Below are 20,793 nucleotides of genomic sequence, written 5' to 3'. Positions count from 1 at the left end.
TACCTGGCTGCCCCAGCCCTCGATTTCTTCTAAGTATTCACACGTCCAGCAGTGGTTTTACTTTCTGACCTTGTGGCATGTGGCCACTCCTGTCTACAGACTCACTTGGCTGATCGCTTCATACAAGCAACTCAGAAATGGGCAATATGTGTTTCTATTCCAGTTTTGTTTTCTCTTGTGACTGAAAATGACCAAATTGAGACGAAGGCAGAAGTTAACAGAGTTAAGAGAATCTCACTTTTATATTTGAAACTTTCATAAAATGTGTTTGTAGAGGAAGACACTTATTGACAGTAGGAAAATGAATTAGAAATGATTACAGCTAAAGTAGGCTGGTTTGTGGTTAAGGGGCCAGCGGAAGCTTTGCTAGCTAAACGATCTTGACTTTAAAGGGACAGGAATTGGGAAAGAATCTAAGAATTTGGAAGCAAAGAAGTTGTAGGTATTTTAAAGATAGTTTATAGAGAATCAATAAATGAAATAGAAATTCCTTTACAATAAATTACTGACTACATTATTTATTCTCAAAACAAACACTGGTAGACAATGCAAAATAAAATATTTCATAAGCAACTCCATGTGCTAGGGATACAACAGTGAAAAAAATAAATTTACTGTCCTTAAAAAGTTGACAGTGTATCAAAAGAGAAAAATTATATATGAGCAATTAAAGTTTTTTTATAGTTTGTTCCCTTTTATTGGCTCCCCAACCAAACTGTAAACTTCAAGGCAGGGGATCTGCTTTCTTTTGAATAGGTGGACAGATGGATGAATGAATAATAAAATAGCTATGATTCAAAGTAATAAGTGCTTTACAACAGACAAGAAAAGAAGTGCTTTGGGTACACAATGGAAAAAAGTATTAGTCAGCTAAAAGGTCATGGGGACAGTTCATGGAGGAGATGACATTAGTCATTAGCCTTAAAGGATGAGTACAAATCCCATATGGGAAAGATGAAGGAAAGAATTTTTCCAGGAATAGCCTGTAACAGAATTGAGATGGAAAGAGCATTTTATAAAAAGAAAAATAAAAAATTGCTTTAGGCATGGGATTTCCTTTAGAAAGTAGAATGGTGATGAGATCGGAAGAACAAAATTTGGAGATGGGAGTGATTAGAAAAAAGAGTTTTCTCCTTCAAGGAGGAGAACATAAACAAGGAGAAAGATCTTGGAAGGAAAAGGTGGCAAAGAAGAAGCTCAAAGACAAAGATGAACTCAGAAGATATGTCTGACTAAAGCAAGAAGTGAAATTTAAGTATGCTTTGAGATGGGGGGAGGGAGAGAGGGGAATCCAGAGGCCAGGACTGAAAGTGTTACATAGAAAAAAGTTTCATTAGTCAAGAAGGCAGCCAGACTTGATATTTGATCACTTCTTCAAAGTGACACAGCCTGCAGAACCCAGGGTGCTGCTATTAACCCATTTTTCTTTCCACTACCAGTCAAATTCAAAGAGAAGGTTTGCATTAGTTATGAGAAGTCACCCACTATGAGGAAATATTGAAAACTAAAGCACACCATGTTTTAGTTTTAGGGAGTGATTTGTCAACATTGTGGAACACATTTATTTCAGTTCACACTTTAAGATGAAAAAGATTGCAAGATGTCAGAAACATTATGTTTGCAAACATATAATTAATTGAAATGGGACTTCACATGTGTATAGTTTACTTAAAAGATAAAAGCAAAAAAAAATGAGGTGCTCCACTTGAGGATTAAAGTTAATACAGTCCTTCAAGGAGGACTGAGGAGAAACAAAAAATAGTGTTAAATAACTGAGTGTTGTGTTAAGAGATGTTCAAGGGCACATTAGGATAACAAGATACTGACCGAAAGGAACAAATAAACTGTGAAGAGCCTGAGCAAGTTGAAAGAAGCCTTAGCATATTAGTTACCAATGTATCAAAGTGGCAAAACAGTCCTGTGACATATGGATGTTGACAGAGATTTTGGATTTTGTTTGAGATGTAATAAATTAATACTGTGAGAAAACACTCTAGATGACTATAGAGTCAGCTATGGAACCATACAAAATGGTGTTTAAACAGCATCCTTAGAGACAGCCCCGTGGCCTAGTGGTTAAGTTCAGCAGGCTCTGCTTCAGCAGCCTGGGTTCTGTTCCTGGGTGCAGACGCTACTCATAGGTGGCCATGCTGTGGTGGCGACCCACATACAAAATAGAGGAAGATTGGCACAGATTGTTAGCTCAGGGCGAATCTTCCTTAGCAAAAGTAAAAAAAAGCATCCTTACATAAATTCTGCTTCTAATGATCTGTGAGAAATATTTATGGAAGATTTGGTTGATTTCAAACCCTTCTAAGAGGTAAAAACAAAAACTTGCAGGAGACCAAGTCTTGTGCGTTATGCTATACAACTGTCAACATTGTTTGTTCAGTATTCTGCTGGTCTGCATCAAATAGAAATACAGTCATTAACTTTAACTCAACAATTCTCAGACCAAGAAAATTCCAAAGAAACCCAGACACTTGACTCTTCTGCCAACCCAACTAACCACTAAAAATTATCAAGGAAGAGAAGAGTTTTTTCAAGTAAGTAGAAAAGTCCAAGTTAGTTTTTCTCAAACTTTAATGTGCACATTAATAGCTTAGAGATCTTGCTAAAATGCAGGTTGAGTAGGTTGGGGTGGGCTTGAGCGTCTGCATTTCTAATAAGCTCCCAGGGGATGTTGCTATGCTGACACTCTGAGCAGCCAGGCTCCAAGGTTATATTTGATTCTCGAGTTGGACGTGATCTCTGCCTCTGAATGCCTGTAGCACTTTCTTATGTCACCCACAGTGATGCTATTACATAATTCCTGAGTTTATTATATTCATGCCATTTATTTTGTCTCCACCACATTACCCAGTACTATACTGGTGCAGAACAAGCGTTGAACGAACAAATAGCAAAGGAAATATTCATTCCTCAATCAAGAGTGGCACATTCTGCTGTGTAAAAAAATTTATGTTACAAGAAAAAAAAGCTAAATGGATGAAAAAGTTATCTCTGTGGGTGAGCTCTGCAAATCCAAAAGCCACAGTGAAGCACATCTTCACCTGCAGCCCACGGTGGTGGCATTTTGTCACAGTTTTAGCAAAGTCTGATTTCTGGAGATGTTAGTGCCTTAGACTCCCATCACCCATTGGTTGACATAGGCCACCAACATCCTTGTGATAATATTTGAACACAGAAAAAAAGGTAAGGTGAACAAAGCACTTTTTCCTGTTCTTATTTTTTTCTGAAAAACTCCACTCTGGATATTTGCTTATAAGTACCATAGTATTTTTCTGAAATCGAGGTATTATAATTTAAAATAAAACATATACAATTAAGTTGGGCAGGGCCTTGTCCCGTGTAATCATAATTTTGTGTATATATACATACACATATATACATATACATAGTGTGTCTGTGTGTTTGAGCAAACTGGAAAACACATAGCTATTTGGTCTCTAAGTTCAATGTGCTATGAAGGGACAGGAGCCCATTGTTGGCCCGTTTCTAAATGCCTGTCACTGGCCTCAGGTGGATGTGAAGTGACACACACCTCCCACACTGTAAAATCAGTCTCTGCCAGACAAGGCTCGTGATAGCTCACCACCTGGGAGGTAGCATTTTGAAAGGGAAAACAAATAGAATAAACAGATATTTATGTCATCTCCAGATAGTTCAATATAGACTTAAAATCTCATAATCAATTCTAAGAAAAAAATCTAGAAGGAATGGACAGTGGCCTCTTTATAATTGGCAGTGCAGTGAATAAAGAAAATGTGGTGAGGTTAATTTGTAGCTCCGATATATTTCAACTTGATTTATTAGTTTATAAATAAAGTTTAAATTAATGTTTTCCCAAAATGTGGATGACAAAATGGAATGCTGTTATGTCAATGTAGGTTCAATTGTAACAAACGAACCACTCCGGTGTGGGGATGTTGCTAATGGGGGAGCTGTGTGTGTAGGGGGCGGTGGGTATATGGAAAATCTTTGTACCTTCTGCTCAGTTTTGCTGTGAACCTAAAACTGCTCTAAAAAGTAAAGTCTATTTAAAGAAAAAAAAGGAATGCTGGGGCCTGCATTTATGGAAGACAACACAGTGACTACCATGAGTATGGGGAGGCATGGGGTCTGCACTGGACCACAGACGGGACCTAAGTGCTACCTCTGGTTCAGTCACTTATTAGTCAAAGACCAGATATAAAGCACTTAACTTCCTTGAACTTGGCTCATGAGTTAAGTGTGGAAAACGTCATTTGTCTTGACTACCTTATAGGCTTCTTGTATGGATCCAATTAGACACTATGTTTTATTTCAACAATTCACTCAATAGACACCTACTGAAGGCCCACTCAATAGCAGGTTCAATGCTAAATGCTATAAAGTGCTATGTAAGCACATACATATATGATAGCATTATAGTTAACAGAATTTTCTTGTTAAACAATAAATCCTTTTTAAATTTTTATTCTTGTTGGAAGCATCCCTAATATATTTGAAGACACTTTCTTACCCTAGTAAGTACAGAACAGTAAACAAAATAATCTCTCTGGGATGATTAAGTTGCCTCATGGCTCAAAGTTGCATGTTCAACACCAGCCTACCTAGTACACAGAGGTGTGGGTGAGAAAGACGGAGGAGAGTGGGCAAACGGACAGTGATGCCTCGGGCGTCCCTAGATGGACCTTTCTCTTCTAAATTAAATCCTTATCATCACCTTCTTTAGTTATCAGTCTCACTTCCCCCTCAAAGTAGCTTATAGGAAAATGGGTTTTAAGTTGTCAAATTTTTGGATTCTAATTTATAGGTTTGACTATAATATTTAGAAAGACATATTGCTAACATGGATATAGAAGATGTTATTAAATACTTAAAACATGAAAAAGGGGGATGGACTGATGTAAAACACTTCACCAATGCATGAGACAATTACCAATATTAGTAGATGCAATTGTATGAAGATCGGATTAAGGATAACAGTAATAAAAGAAAACAGCAGAGAAAATACAATGGTCATGATTTAGAAAGATGCAAGAGAGCCTTCTCAACACCACCTGTAACCTGAATTGTGTTGGAGGAAAGACTGGAAATGCTAATAAGGTATAAGATTAAAGGTGAGCCTGTGGTTATAAATTGCTTTTTTAATGGTGATGATAGTAGCTGACATAGAGTACAATAAGAAGATGAGAATGTCAGTATCAATTTTTATTAGTGTCATGAACAATATACAATATATTTAAATTAGCTTCATTTGTATTACTATTTTTGTAAGTAGTAGCTTTAGAAGCAATAACATGTCCATTGCATTCTAAAAAGAAGAGCTAAATAAAGTTGCCAATGTTCTCTACAAAATAGCCATAACTTTTACACCAGGGAAAACATGATACTTTTCCTAAGATACTGAGAGTTCAGGCATGCAACAAATTCTGGATTCTGGAGCACAACAAGTCTCTGGAATAAACTGGGGGAGCAATTGCAGAAAATGGATAAAGCTGTAAAAATTAAAAAGACACTAAAAATATAACATCCCATATAAATCAGAACTTTTTTTCAAGATTGATATAGAACGATAGTTAGGGTCTATAGCTGGGTCAACTTAAACCATTTAAGAAACAACTTGGGACCTATTCAGCCTCAGCTTGATTGTTCTGTTGAAAACAAGTAATTATAACGTTAACAATAATCAGTAATTTTTACAAACTGGTTTTTACTAAAGAAAATGGATGAATTAGTTTTGTTTATGAATTTTCTGAGCAGTTATCACCAGCTTTCTGAGTTGATCTAATGACAAATGAGGTAAAACTGAATATCTGACAAAAAATAATTTTTAGAGAGTTAGTAGAATAGGAAACATTATTATTTTTAATTAAAATATATTCTTTGTGTGAATTTCAGAAAATTAGACTTTGAAAAACAAACCATAAAGGTTAAATTATAGAATTTTAAAAATCCAGCTGCTGAGGACTTGAACACAAGTCATTTCTGTTTGATTTCTATTCTGAACAGTTAATATTCATTGTGTAGGAGAGAAAGCACAGCCTGGCATTTGAGAAGTTGCCCTCTAAGTCAGAAGTCTGCATTACTTACTAGTTGTGTTATCTTGGGCTATTCACATAAACTATTTTCACTTTCTTTATCTGAAAATTGGAAATATCATAGTTTCTACCTTATAAGGTTCTTGTGAAGATCAAATGAGACAGGGTAAAGAGAACGCTCAAGAGTGTCTAGCACACAATAAGACCTCAATAAATATTAGTTTTATTATCATTATTAATGCTAATCAAGTGTTTAAATGGTAATTTCTATTTCTTCAGAAAGGTTATATTAGACATTTTTTCCTCACAAAGTCACTTCTCTTTGCTACTTCCTTCCTCTTTCTCTATGAATTATACATCTCTCCTTAGGCCAAAGCACACACTAAAATTCTCTTTCCTTTTTAAGTTATTTTTCAAGACACATCACTCAAAGGCCTTTTTCCCCCATGCATAGTTCGACTTCCAAAAACGACTCTGATTGAAAAGTCACTTCAGCAGGTGAGGCGACCACAAGTTCGCAGGCGCCTGTTTCTGTTTCTGCAGTGGACCACTAGGAAACCTCCCCCTGGTGTGGCAAACAGCTCACGCACTCGGAGCCTTCGCTCATTTTAAACTTCTTTTGATCATTCTACAGGAGACATAAAGTCTCTAAACAGATGGGAAGTTTAAATGAGAGCAGATTTAAAAAGCAAGAATTTAAGTGACCCAGACAATTCAGTCATCTACTCCTGTCCCAATGTATGGGTGCACTATTTGTTCTGCTCTTAGGAAAGTAGTTTAAAATGTAAAATTGCCAGTGATGAAATCAACAACGTAGGCAGGGCCATGGATTCCCTACCAACAAGTTTCCACAGAGAAGAGCATCAGCATGAAAGCTTGTACTCAGTTTGGATAGATAGGTGTTCCACTAAAGAGATGAACCCAAACTGACAGAAGGAATCCTAAGCAACGCAGAAGTATCTAAGATAGCTCTTGCTTCAAGAAATCGCAGAGCACAGTTGCCTGGAAAAGTAGCTACGTAAATTGTTAATGCATACATTACAAATTTTCAGGTGTACCACATGCAGTTATATAACCTCTAGTTTTCAACCATTTCCCTGAGGAACACATATCAGACCATTGTTTTCAGAAAGCTGGGGTATAGTGGGTTTGGGACTTTCTGGGTGTGTAAGAGCAAACCTAGAGGAAAGACAAGGGACTCATCTTGTTCCTGACACAATTTTGCTAAAAAATATCACCAGTACAGAAAATATGTCTTCAGCATGTGTTTCTTTTTAAATATGTACCTTTCTTTTTAACTACACCTCACAAAGACTCTGAAAGAAAATCTAATTAAGGTTTATTCTGTAAAACCTATTAAGGTGGAATTTTCAAAATATTGCCTGAGGTGCACACACAGTGTCTAAAGTGAAAATGCGTAGATACACCCAAAAACCTGTCAGTCACATTATCTTCAAATGTTTACATTAAAAATAATCATGTGCAGGGCTGGCTGGTGGCGCAGCAGTTAAGTGCGCATGTTCCCCTTCTCAGTGGCCCGGGGCTCACCGGTTCGGACCCTGGGTGCAGACATGGCACCGCTTGGCACACCATGCTGTGGTAGGCGGCCCACATGTAAAGTAGAGGAAGATGGGCACAGATGTTAGCTCAGGGCCGGTCTTCCTCAGCAAAAAGAGGAAGATTGGCAGCAGTTAGCTCAGGGCTAATCTTCCTCAAAAAAAAAAAAAAAAAAATCATGTGCTTACCAGATAGAATTATCTAACAATTAAAAAAAAGTGGAGAATTTAGGACTTGGATTATCTCTTGATCAGGTTCACAGATGAAGACTCAGTTCTTCACTTATCATCAATGTAAAAGCAAACCACATGCAAGGTGTGTACACAGAGGCAGCACACACTCTGCAGAGAAAAGCGGGAAATTACTCACATTATGGCAAAAGTTTGTTGTGTTTTGTTATCAAAATAGTAGCTTGAATTGTTTTCAATCAATTCTCAGTAGTTTTTCCCTTTCTCTGCTTCTTTGGTGAATAGACAGAGGCTATGTGAAATAAGCCTTTTGGCTTATTCCTTGTGCTAAAACAGGGATTCTGAGTCTTCAAAAGTACAAAACATTCTAATAATTAATGCCAATCAATATTAGAAAAAGTAATGTCGGGAAAATCTTACCTGAGCTCCTGAATTAGAGAATCCATTGGCACTGTTGACAAAAAGAAACAAAAGGAAAATCAGTTTATAATTTTGAAAGCTGTATAACAGAAACTTTTCACTCACCTAGAGATAATGACCAATAAAGGTGAGCACAGACCCTGCCTTATTTCCCACTGGGTGGATTGATCTTGTCTGGTTCTGGTTCTTTGGAGACAAGAGGAAAGATGAATATTGCCCAGAACAGATGATTCTGGGTTTAGTGTCTTTGGCGACCCTGGGACCTTGCAGTCATGGAGTGGACTTTCCAAATACCCGCCCTCAGGGATTCATTGAAAAATTACAGGAGCACCAAGGACTTGAGTTATTTTTTAAATCAATTTTATTGCTTATAGGAATGTTTTCAAAAAAGTCCTGTTTACATTTTCATTGACATTAAACAAGTGTTTAAGTAAAACTGGCAATGTTTTACTAATGAATATGTCCCAAGATTTTGTTCCATAAATTTCCTATGTCTAGAAAGAGGAGGATAAGCTGCAGTCATGTTAATATCAACATCTTTTTAAAAACAAGAAACTTATAGAAAAAAATGCTTTGATTTTTCTGACTGAAATGATGGGAACTAAAGAAGTTCATGTTTATAAATACCTGCCTACATGAGGATAAGCAGCATCTTGAGAGAAACAACAGGTGGTTTTAAGATTACTCATGCTACACGAGAAACAGTTGTTTCATTTCTCGAAGAACATTTTGGATCTATTTAAGGATGTATATGTATGTGCCAAAAGAATTCGAAGTCCAAAAAGAATTGCAAATTAAAGGACCCACATTTCAAAAGTATGATAGAGTAGTGTGCTTTTAGAAGTCAAAACAGGAGATTCAAACAACCCAAATAGAGTCTTTCAAATGCTGATATTTATGGCAGATGTGAGCTTATCCTAAATTATGACATAAATTGTTTTTCTTAAACTTGTATTCTATTGAGAAGTTTGGGGCATAAAAATCTAATATTTAGAAATACTTCATTCTAAATATTAGGATATATGATGTGAATACTTTAAAAGTACCTTAAACTAAAACTGGAAAACTATCGAGTGTAAAACTTCTGTTTGGGTAGAAAAACGTTCCATATCTTATACCACATTATTCTGCATTTTGGTTGTCATGGCTAATGATAACTATGGTTACATTTTAACTGAAAAAATCATCTTGGAATCTATTAAAAATCTGAGGATTCTGGACTTTACTCAAACAGGAATTATTTACCTTGACTACATATATAAACATAGCTAACGAGAGAATTCCATTTGATTAGCCTCTTTCAAGTGTAAATCTCAAAACTCTTCCAAAAGATTGCATGATGGCTGCCCAACTGTGAGAAGAATTGGGTAGGGAACAGCTACCCAGAGTGTTTTCAGAGGCCATGGTGAACCTACAGTTTTCCATTTAGAATTAAGGGTCACAAAAATATAGCTAATTATAATAAAAGTTATTTTCCTTAAGGGGTATTATTGCCAGTCAATCCTGTTTTCCAGATGTTTAGATCATCAAGGGCCTGTTTATATTTCAATATTACATTACCATCTGTTGGTTACAAAAAGAGAGGGATAACCGGCAAGTTAAACCTTTCAAACATTACTTTGCAGAGCTGCTGGAAATTCCCAGCAGGGACAGTCAGAAAACAAACATCATCATTTTACTTGAACTAAGTTTAGACTGGGAGCCACTAAACCAGATAACATAAAAACCAAAACCTGCTTTGGCAATACACTAACAATTCAGTCTTTTCCCTTGGCCATTAAAGGTCACTTCAATAATCTGAAGGTCTCCATGAAGCATTCTTCCCTTGCTGACCCTTATGTTGTCTTGCATGATGTTCAAATCCACTCATGACTGCATTTTGTAAAAATTAGCATCATGTATCATTCAGATTTTTCTGAGTCCTTTAACTTCTGGTTCATAATATTTTGCCTTTCAATGCCATGATCCAGTGTCCTAGCGTGATTTAAAAATGAAGCCCTGAGGAAGTTGTAATCATTCCTACTACACATTAGGGACTAAGCATTGGAGCTCCCATATTTCATGGTGTGGTGGGCACGGTGTCGTGGAATCTGCTTGCTAACTCACCTTTGGTTCCTTTAGAGCGGGTACACAGCGTTTTATCTTCAGCGTCTGCATCCATCTGTAACATGAACACAAAGTCCTGAGGTCATTCCTTTGACATTGACCAAAATATGAAAACATATCTTTAAAAGTTCTGAAGGTCATTATGAAAAAGACAGTAGCCTTGATGCTCTTGTACAACATTCTGAGTCTACAGGGAGAGAGCTGGGACTGCCCTCACATTCCCCAAGTTTTAGAAATACTTCTATAGATGCTGGAACCAGAGGGAACAGTGACAAGAGGGCAGATGTCCTAGTCCATAAGTGTTTCCTAGTGATCCAAATACTTCTGGCATTACAAAGATAGAAAAAAGGATTGTCTGGTTAACAGCCATTGTGAAGGAGACAAAACCTCAAACACCAAACCAAAAGGTTTCAGACTAATTTACTAAAGCCTTATTCCTTTGCATTTCTAGACTTTTTCTAAGTCAGAAAAGATAATTCCCTGTATATAAAAAAGCAACATGAAGGCAAACCTCTGAGATGCCACCACTTCAAAGTCCCATTGGAAATGCTGATCACCAACAATGACATACATTTACTCCCAGAGTTCCATAATAAATATTGGTTATAATCATCCAAATCTATAAGGAAGGTGAAATTTGAGTGTTGTATGTGTCAGTAGCAAATTCCCTAAAATGCCAATACTGACTATTTTAAACATAATCAAATAAATTATCAAAGCTATGCAAAGTCTTTAAAAGCTTGTTTTTGTCCACATGGAGATAGAGTCTGACCTGACTACACTCATCCATTTCACTAGAATCCTCTAATCATCTCTTACGTTAATCCACTTTTTCACATTATCAGAAGGAATTCTTAAATAGAGAGAAGTTGTTTTGCTAGTTGAAAATCAGAAGCAGGCAGAAGGTGCTCTCCGTGGCTGCCATCCTTAAATCCTGACACTCGCGTGGTTGTGGTGTGACTGCAATGGTAATGGGAGACGCATCTCTGCTCTCCGAGGCTGAGTTGTGATTGAAGGCACTGACCTGCCATAGACTTATAATAGGGGAGCAGGTGTGGCAATGATGGACTTTAATTTCCTTTAATAAACCTTTTATGTGCCACACTTTTACTGCCATTCGACGCTCTCCAAGGTCCTGCACATAATAGGTTCATTACTTTTGATTACTATAGTCTATTGAGACAAACAACTCCAGAACACACTATATATTATGTTCAGTTAAACCAATATAGACTATTTATCCATTGTGCATTTTTTCACCTGCAACACTATGGACAAAATTAACGACAGCCCTCGTAAGCTAAAACTATTAAAACCACCAGTACTCTTTTGTCATCATTTCATAATAAACACCACACCAATCATTGAACTGCTTTTTAAATTAGCAAACAAAAAGTGTTCACTGCTTTTACTGAGCAGCAGTTGCTTTATCTGAATAAAATGGCCCATTGTTATGAATATTTTAAAACTACATAATAAGAGAAAACAACAGTAAAACAGAGGTGATCATTTTTTTCCTGTAGATTTTCCTTCTTTTAAAACCACATGAATTTATGATGGATGTGACACTGCCTAGGATTAAAATGGCTTGGTTTACTCAGGATGGTGAGCACTGCATTGTGAAATCCTCCTCCTCCATGAGCACCTCTGTTGCATATAAAGTGGCCCAACTCATGCAAACTCCCCTCCATGTGCTAAATGAATCACTTGATTAAGAGAGATCAGTAGCATGAGGGTTAAAGTGATGAAAACCAGCAACTATTTCTGAGGAAGCTACTCCTGTGGGTGAGCATCGACTCCACACGAGTTTAACGTAGCCTGCCAAACAGGTGTTATTAGCTCTCCCCGACCACTCCGAACAATTCCCCCAAAAAGCAAGTGCAGGTTGAACTCCATGAGTTTCTTTACTAAACTGTAACTCAGACTGCAAACAGTGCCAGCAGGCACTTACAAAAGTTTCAGAAAGCTACTTAAAGCTAACCTCCTTTATAGCAGCTTTAAGACTAATTCTACTTTGCAGTTCAGCTATCCTCGGACCTGACTGTTCTGTCACCACACCATGCAGCCACCTCCCCATTACAGTCATTGGAAGGAATGCATGAATATTCACGGACCTCTGCTAGATTGTGCTTAGAATATTGGCTTCCTAATTGCATTTTGTGGGGCTATTGTCCTCTTGTTGGTGTAGCATCTATGTCCTCTATAAACATTTTAAAAACTAGTAATTCATTCATAAAACTAGGTTTTCAAATTTAACTTGTGGGCCAAAGTGTAGGACTGAAATGGACCAAGGCCATAATATAAAACCCATTATTTCACCTTCTTTCCCTCCTGCACACCTGAAGAACACTAAAAGTTACTAAGTTCACTATCTACTCACGTCTGATAGCTTCTTGGGAAATAAGAACACCAGAAACCTGAAGCACATATGCTATTCTTGTTAGGGGTGGAAGGTTTTAACATTTACCCTCCTCATAGATCTTAATTTGAAAATAAGTTTTGTTCTTTAAAACCTTGTATATGGGAGTAGAAATTTCCAAGTATTCTTCATTTGGATTATTCTCACAGACTTTAATAAATTGCCAATGGGTAGACAATTTTTGTAAAATCAAACCTCATATTCAGTGGGCACCTCGTTCAGTGAATGGTTGATTAAAGGCGGAAAGAGATTTCTACCCCAGTGCGTGGGAGACCTGGGAGGGGAGAGTGGGATTATCATCCTTTCACATCCTCCCAGAGTTATAGGAGAGATTAGGGTTTGATTCAGGACACTGACCTAAATAACTTGTGCTGCAATCTTGAAAACCATGCTTCTCGCTGGGAACATTGGTTTTCTCTATCAGAAAAGGAGACTTGATCATCTTTATTGCCTAAGTCCCAAACACTATTGAAAAATTTGCAATTAATCTTGTAAAACTTAATGTGTCATTTCTTTTCTCAAAACAGAGATTTGAATTTCTAAAAAGCTGTCCTTCTCCCAGTTTCTCAGGGCCTTTATCTGCTTCATTCTGTTGTTATGGAAAGGAACAAGAGAAGATACTTTCAGAGATTCCTATAAGGAGTTCCTCCTGGCTTTGACAATCTACTTCTCATAGAGATAGGAATATTAAAAGTAGGCTTTGCCACTCTTATTTTTCATGATCTAAAACTACTTCAAGAAAAGTTCATTTAACCTATGAGTATGGACATATTATGTATGGCATTCATATAGAAAGGGGGAAAAATGGTTCTTACTTGGTATCTAATTCATAATAAAGCCATGAAGAAAACTTTAAGAAGACTTCATTCTCCAGTTCTCTGGGGACAGGAGTCAATATAAGGAGAAATGGCAAGAGGAAAAGACATTTATAAAATTAAGAAGGCAAGGAAGCAAAACTTGGAGGAAGGACATGTAAGAACAAACAATGGAAATAAGAAGATAGGCAATGAAGAAGAAAAATGACCATAAAATAAATTTAACTACTTAGTTGAACTTGGGCAGCTCTCATTTAACATCTTTATGTACTTACACACCCATGCACAGGTACACACAGTGATTTCCTAGTAACTTGTACTTGCCCATCTTTTCTCACTGGCGCTTCCATCAGGAGCGCTCAGCATATCTCTCAGCCACATCACCCTGATGCACAGGTCTGGTGCCTGCCTTTGGGCTCAAGAGGGAGTCCTGGAATTGCTAGTTTGTTGGAGGGAGAAGTTCAAGGAGCAGGACACAGGATTCATAAACTCAATTTTGCTTTCATTCATGCAAGCCAATTACTGGTATGTGAGATTTCATTCCCTTTGATTTTATTTTTCACTCAAAATTCTATTTTAACCTAGTGGTAAAAACAAAAACAAAGCCAAAACAAAACAAAAACCCTCCAAGTCAATATTTAGCCGCTTCTTAAGAATTTGATAAAACAAATCTCTTAGTAATGTTTGTTTGATTTCTCCTTTCATGAGAACTCTAGACACTGACATCCTCAATATATGTTTATAAATAGTCTTGAGTTAATAGAAAAAGCCTTGGTGACCATAGGTTTTGTAGACACTTTCTCAAAATCCTTACACAATTAATCTTAACACTATCTAGTTATATATAATCTCATGCAGGTAGCTCCTTTAATTTGAGAAGTCCTTCGTATACATTCAACAAGAATTTCCACTTTTAGCGAGATTTCATTGTGTTCCTCTCCTGAGATTTTTGAACTGGCAACTCAGGTTTGAAAGTTGTGTCACATTACTCTTGCGCAATGTCATTTCAATCCTAGGGACTCATGGCCATGGTGAGAGGAAGCCCTGTGGCTGCTGAGAAGAGGTCCTGGGGTCCTCTCTATGAGGAGCCTTTATCCTCCATGGATGTTTCCTTTCCAAAAGTCAATTTAAAAAAATGACAAAGGGAAACTCAGGAAGTTGGAAAAGGCTAAACCCAGAAAATGAAACAACTAGATGATGCCAGTACCTCTGGAGGAAATTTAGCCAGATTGAAGAACAAAGAACCCTGCACTGAGTGCCCTTTCTGTTGATGATTCTGGCATCATTTTGTTTTAAACATAGCTTTGGATCAGCCCAAAATAGCAGCAAAAGATGTTTCCCTGTTACACAGGGAAAAGATGGGGAAAATAAGCTGTGACATTAAAAGAATAGTTGACTTCTTGAGAAGAATACTAAGACAGAATGTTCAAGTATGTTTTTTCTCTGTTCTTACCTTCTTTTTGTTTTTCTTGTTTTCTTTTCATACATTTATCAATTACTCAGGAAGAGTGATTCAGAAAATAAACTTTAAAAAAACAAAGGTTTTTTTAAACAGAGGTTTTTAAGTCACCTGTGAGGACATACTAATAATTTTCTTAACTTTTTCTGAATCCTTTATCCAAAATAAAATAAACATTTTCAGAATCCTTTATTTAGGGCACACTATCCCTGATTTCAACTCTCTGTTGCTATCTGTCTTTTATTGTACTGTCTTTGATTCAGTATAGAAAGCTGGAGAATTCAATGATGTCTCCCCTTTAAATTTAGGATAACTCTCCTTGTCTCCTCTAATGGCTCCCACTCCCAAGAAACACCACAACCAAAGGAAGAAGCAGATCCGGTCTGCTTTCAGATTAAGCACAGTTCTTTAGAAAAAGGTCTTCCTGAGGTCCAACTGCATGCACATCCCCCATAGATGAAGTGATTTTCAAAGGGAATTTTCTAGAGTCACTTGGAAATGCACCGCAATAAAAGAAATCTTAGACCTGAGGCAAGCTTGGGGAGCTTTGGAAGGACACTGATCTGTTTGGATTCTCGCTGCTTATTTCTGAGTTGTCACTGCTGGTGTAGACTTCATCCTGTAACTTTGCACAACTGGTAATGCTGAATACAAACCAAAGCCACATGTTTGTGTCCTTTTGCCAAACGATTCCAGCAAATAGTTCTATTATTCCCTTAGGTAGCCAACATGTGCCAAGGATTTCTATTAGTCGCCAGACCATGGCCTCTGAGTCACAGCTTTGGGAGACAAGGGGGCAATCATCAGCTTCATGTTTTAGGAAACTTTTTGAAAAATTTCTTTTAATACGACCTGTTTAAGGATAATTCATGTAAGGAACACCCTAAAAGGGCCGTAAAAATTTTTGCTTGCTGGTATTTTGAGATGCATGTGTTGCAAAATATGTTAATGTTAGAAAACAAGCTCATTCATGTAGGGATAAATTATTTAAGTAGATTTTTCCCAAGGACAATCTAATTCCTTACTTTTCAGTATTTGTAGGAATTAACTCTAGAAGTCATCTACAGTGCTTTAAAAAACATGCTTTTAAAACATCTCACTAATTTACTCTTAATCCTTAAGTAAACTGATTTCTAATACAAATGAATTCAAATTGGATTTTTAAAACTATTTTAATGCTGAACCTTTCTTTAAGGGCAAATGTGTGTGAACAAATAACACGTGCCAATCAATATGCAAAAGGGTTTGTAGGCTCAGAGGACTTCACTTGTTTAATATTTTTAAATATTAAAGTGACAATGCTTCTGACAAAAATCACAATTCTAAATTCAGCACTAACAATAAATTTCTTTCAAAGCAAATGCAGAGATAAAGCACTGTTGTGGAGGAGAGCCTTTACATAAATGCTTTGATTGGATTCATTTCCTTTCAATATATTCAACTTTTTTTTTTGGTGAGGAAGATTGTCCCTGAGCTAACATCTGTGCCAATCTTCCTCTATTTTGTATGTGGGATGTGGCCACCACAGTGTGGTTTGATGAGCAGCGTTTGGTCCATGCCCGAGATCCAAACCCACAAACCCCTGGCTGCCAAAGCCGAACAGCACAGACCTAACCACTATGCCACTAGGTGGCCCCTATTATACTTTTTAATAAAAATGTTGCCCTACCTCTCTCTTTCTGCAGGTGACTTGTGTGCCAACTCAGTTTGTCCCGCTCCGTCGAAGTGACTAAATGTCTTTGTCCACTTCAATGAGAAATCCTGAAATTCATTCTATTAAGGTAAAAAATAAAAGAAGGAAAGCATACCAGGTAGGACAAATAAATCGAAGAGCGTTAATAAACACTGATGTGAACAATAGACAATGCATTGACACTTTTACCTATAATTTGATTTAACTCTAAAAAGAACAAAAAATTTTATATTACACATCAATGGGAATAAGATTTTTACATTTTTTAAGGTAAGCCAAGTTCATGTTTGTCTTTATCACCAAACTAAATATATTATGTCTTCAATTTCATAGTGAAATTGGATAAAAGGGCTCTCAGTTATTATCACTGTTATTCTTACTTTTAATCATCAAAAGAAACAGTTCAGATAAGATTTGGAATGTGCTATACTCAAGAAGTCACAAAAAACAGATTCAGAATTCATCCCTTTGTTATTTAGGGCTCTCTTTAATGAGACTGTCATAAAATGCTACTCGTGCTTTTTGCCAATGTTTTAGCCTGCTTTCCATGGAAACAGTTGGCTCTTGGTTTACTTTGCATTCAGACATAATACACAGAGCTGCATCACCTATACTTGGTCCCAGGGATGGGTACAGAATCTGTCTTCAGGCCATTTGGCCCTTGAGAGAAAACTTGAAAATTCAGTGTAGTACACTCAGCATACTAGAGAGGGGCTGTTGATACAAACACCACATATATCAAAGCACATTTACAATCTGTATGTATAGGGGTTCTGATATTTTCAAACACAAGCCACCAACCTCCCTGCAGATTCTTCTCGTCCTGTGTTTCACCCTTTGCAGGAGACTGAAGTGCCGGCTTTTTAACCATAGGTTTCTGTATTACTGCTTGTAAGCTTTGACCGGACATTAAGCAGATGCTTCTTCAACTCAAGTCAGCAACCGTAGTTCCTGGGGAAAAACGGATAAAACTGAGTGATAGGGTAGGTTACTGTACAGGATGCAAGAATTGAAAGGTAGCACAGGGCCTTGAGAATTCTTAGTTTGTGTTTGATTGCAACTGAAAAAAAAAAAAGCGCTCTCTCTACAAATGTGTTTGGCTTATTCTACTTCATCCTCAGTTCAAAAAGAGTTCTGAAGCTTTCCACCTGCCTATCCCCTTTGTTTGCCATACTCAAACGTAAAACAAAAGATTCTGGAAAACAGTCACACTGGTGAGCAAAGCTCTTTCTAAATCCTGAAAGTAATGGCTTTTTGTCTAATACCCTATCGTGTTATGTATTTATTAGCAATACATTTTCCATTTATTTTCTCAAAGATTGCCAATAAAGAACTGAATCACATAAGGGAGTAGCTGTAAACCCTCTGAGTTCCCTAATGTCAAACTCATTAGCATCCGAATAAGCACACAGCAGCACATCATCTGCACAATTGCAATTTTTTACTACTTTTAATAGCGTTTCTCAAAGGGCTCATTTTCAACTTTCTTCAGTGGTTAGTTGGTTCTCAGGGGAAAAGTAGCTTCCTGACGCTCGCAGCTTCCACTCAACAACCCGGCCGTTTGCTGTCAGATGCATCAGCCCTCTGCCCTAACCCCATCTGCCGTCTCTCCCCTCCCTGGGGAGGAGAGTTAAGGCAGCACAGCTGAGATCGACTTGGAGAAGTGCACAGAGGGCGCCAACGAAAGATAAGTTTAGAAATGTGATTTTCACAAAAGGGCTGGTGAAGTCCAAGTACACCAAAATACAAATGGGAAATATGAGCCCTTCAGAGGCTCCCTATTCCATTCCTCTATCATTAATAACTCCACCCACCTGCTTTTTGGAAACATATCCTTGGCTGATACCAAAAGGAATCTTCCACTGAATTCAGTTCCCTCCATCCCCTGCATGTGCCCCATTATTATGTCAAGGAGATAACTTTAAAAATCCATTTTTATTAATTGTTATACTTTCATCTCTTTTGCTGATCTTAAACCATTTTTATAAAACTTAAGGACTTAACTAAAATAGCCATAGAAAATACGCATTTTGGAAGACAATTACCCTGAGACTTGGAATCGGTTTTTTTTAGTACAATATTATTATCTGTATTCAATATACTATGCATTAGATCTCGATGGCTTATTTGGTGCTTCTTATAAGTTTGCACCTTTAAACACCATCAATCTTATCCCTCTACCCCCCATCCTTTGGTAATCACCCTTTTACTCTCTGTCTGTTTTTTACAGGTTTGACTTTTTTAGATTCCACGTGTAAGTGTTACCCACAGTACTCGTCTCTCCGAGACCTGGGGTCTTGACCAGCTCCCACACTTGCAGCAGCGTCAGCTCTACCCCCACCTACTAGGATGAACACTTTTCCATAGAAGCTCATACTTTTATGAAACAGCAATCTTAAAAGATAAAACTATATGACAACCAAGGTGTTAGTAAACTAATGGGCTACATAGTCCTTAAGTGTGCTTTCTAGTTAAGACATAGCTTGACTTGTTCAATGGAGTCATCACAGAGTACTCACTATCTGCTTTACTTCAAGCCAATAATTATGGACTCTTAGTTCTTTACAGCTGCTTCATGGGTGAGTACCTTCTTCGGAAAAAGACAGTTCTTTAGACCTGTGATACAAGGTAATGAATCCATTGTGTTATTTAAAAAAGAGTATATCAGATTACATTTTATTGATTGGGGTGGTGTGGGGGTAATGACCTAAAATGATATGATGCATATGTCAATTGTATCCTTAAAGCAGAGAACCACAGATTTACTTCTGGTTCAAAAAATCCTCCAAACTAAACTCAAAGTGAAAATTTGATGATAGGGCAAATAAATTTAATATGAAATATGTGTAGCACTTGTAGCCCTGTAATACAACTAACATGAGCTCACCAGGACCACCAATTTCTTTTTGGAATTTGCTTACCAATGGAACCAGACTGTTCTATTTCAATCAGAATGGAAATGCACGGCAGGGTCCTCTCAGAAATTTGGAATGTTAATACAAGCTCCAAAGATCACGTTGAGTTTCTTAACGAGTGAAATAAAAACAGAGGAATGCCAGCATATTTACCTTAGCATTGCTATCCCTTGAGGCACTGTCTCCACAATTTCTAACAGTTTTAATCTCTTAATCACTCTTCCAATTTTAATATCTTCATCATTTATTCATTAATTGAAATGATGAAAATGGGGGTTACCCTCACTCAGTTTATTTTTTGAATGATAAAGCAAGTCCTTTACAGTTCTAAGTTTCCAGATATATTCTTATATTAATCAGTATGATAATTTAAGTTTGAGTCAAATTTCATATAAACCTTAATGCTATCTTTGCCTGAACAATCAAATTCTTCAGTTTTCCATTTGCCATGTTGCTCCATTAAATTTCTAATGAAAATTTAAGCCCCTTATTTTGGAGTTTCTAATCAATAAGCTATAGAATTGGGTTTTCCATCAAAGCAAGAGATTATATACTTATAAATTGATGCATAGAAATCTGGTTATCCTATTGCAACTTCATCTTTATGCTGTCAGAGATGAGTTTCTTCTGCTTAGCTCTCCAGGTGGCTATTAAGGGATATGCTTAAAGAGAAGTAGTGGGTTTCATTAAGTTGTTTTAGGCAAAGAAAGATAGTATTTATTGGCCACAAGCTTTACTTTTACCATCAGCTCTTGATTAGGCTCCTGATCACAGCAGAAGTAGAAAAAAGAAAATCGTCAAAACTGGAACGACTCTTCAGCAAAACCAGCTCCCAATGCAAAGCAGGGCAGTGGTGTTGCTTACTCTTAAGGGAGGATGTTTTGGATTTTAAGTCATTACATATTCAACAAGACTAATTCTTTGATATTAGTAATCAAATTGCTTTTCATGATCCATTCTGAACATTTTTTGCTTTCCCAAGTGATCACTGAAGTTCAAATATAAACAAAACTTCTTGTTATTCAGTATAGTTTATTTTAAAGAAGAATAAAAATAAGGTTTGTCAATGTACAAAATTTCCATTGATGAATTTAATTGATTTTTACTGATTTGTCTGGCTTTTTCAAATCTCTGCCCTACAGAATCTCTCAAGGTATTTTTAAGTACAAGGAGTGCTATGGTAACTCTGATGTCC

At 37.0% G+C, this 20,793-nt stretch overlaps 1 protein-coding gene across 4 annotated transcripts in view; it reads right to left on the bottom strand.

Moving 5' to 3' along the window:
• LOC103554151 (ST18 C2H2C-type zinc finger transcription factor) overlaps nucleotides 1-17,521 on the bottom strand; it is a 98,542-nt gene extending 81,021 nt beyond the window's left edge. For all 4 annotated transcript variants that reach the window (XM_070630607.1, XM_070630609.1, XM_070630608.1 and 1 more), the window contains exons 1-4: nucleotides 17,485-17,521; nucleotides 16,660-16,763; nucleotides 10,298-10,352; nucleotides 8,192-8,222 (exon numbers count right to left, since the gene is read on the bottom strand). In XM_070630607.1, coding sequence (XP_070486708.1) covers nucleotides 8,192-8,222; nucleotides 10,298-10,352 — 86 coding nt within the window. In that variant the 5' untranslated portion in view covers nucleotides 16,660-16,763; nucleotides 17,485-17,521. The remainder of the gene's footprint in view (nucleotides 1-8,191; nucleotides 8,223-10,297; nucleotides 10,353-16,659; nucleotides 16,764-17,484) is intronic.
• Between the last annotated feature and the right edge of the window lie 3,272 nt (nucleotides 17,522-20,793).

Source organism: Equus przewalskii, chromosome 8 (assembly GCF_037783145.1).
Source record: "Equus przewalskii isolate Varuska chromosome 8, EquPr2, whole genome shotgun sequence".
Taxonomy (NCBI): Eukaryota; Metazoa; Chordata; class Mammalia; order Perissodactyla; family Equidae; genus Equus; species Equus przewalskii.
This window is presented reverse-complemented; position numbering and strand designations above follow the sequence as displayed.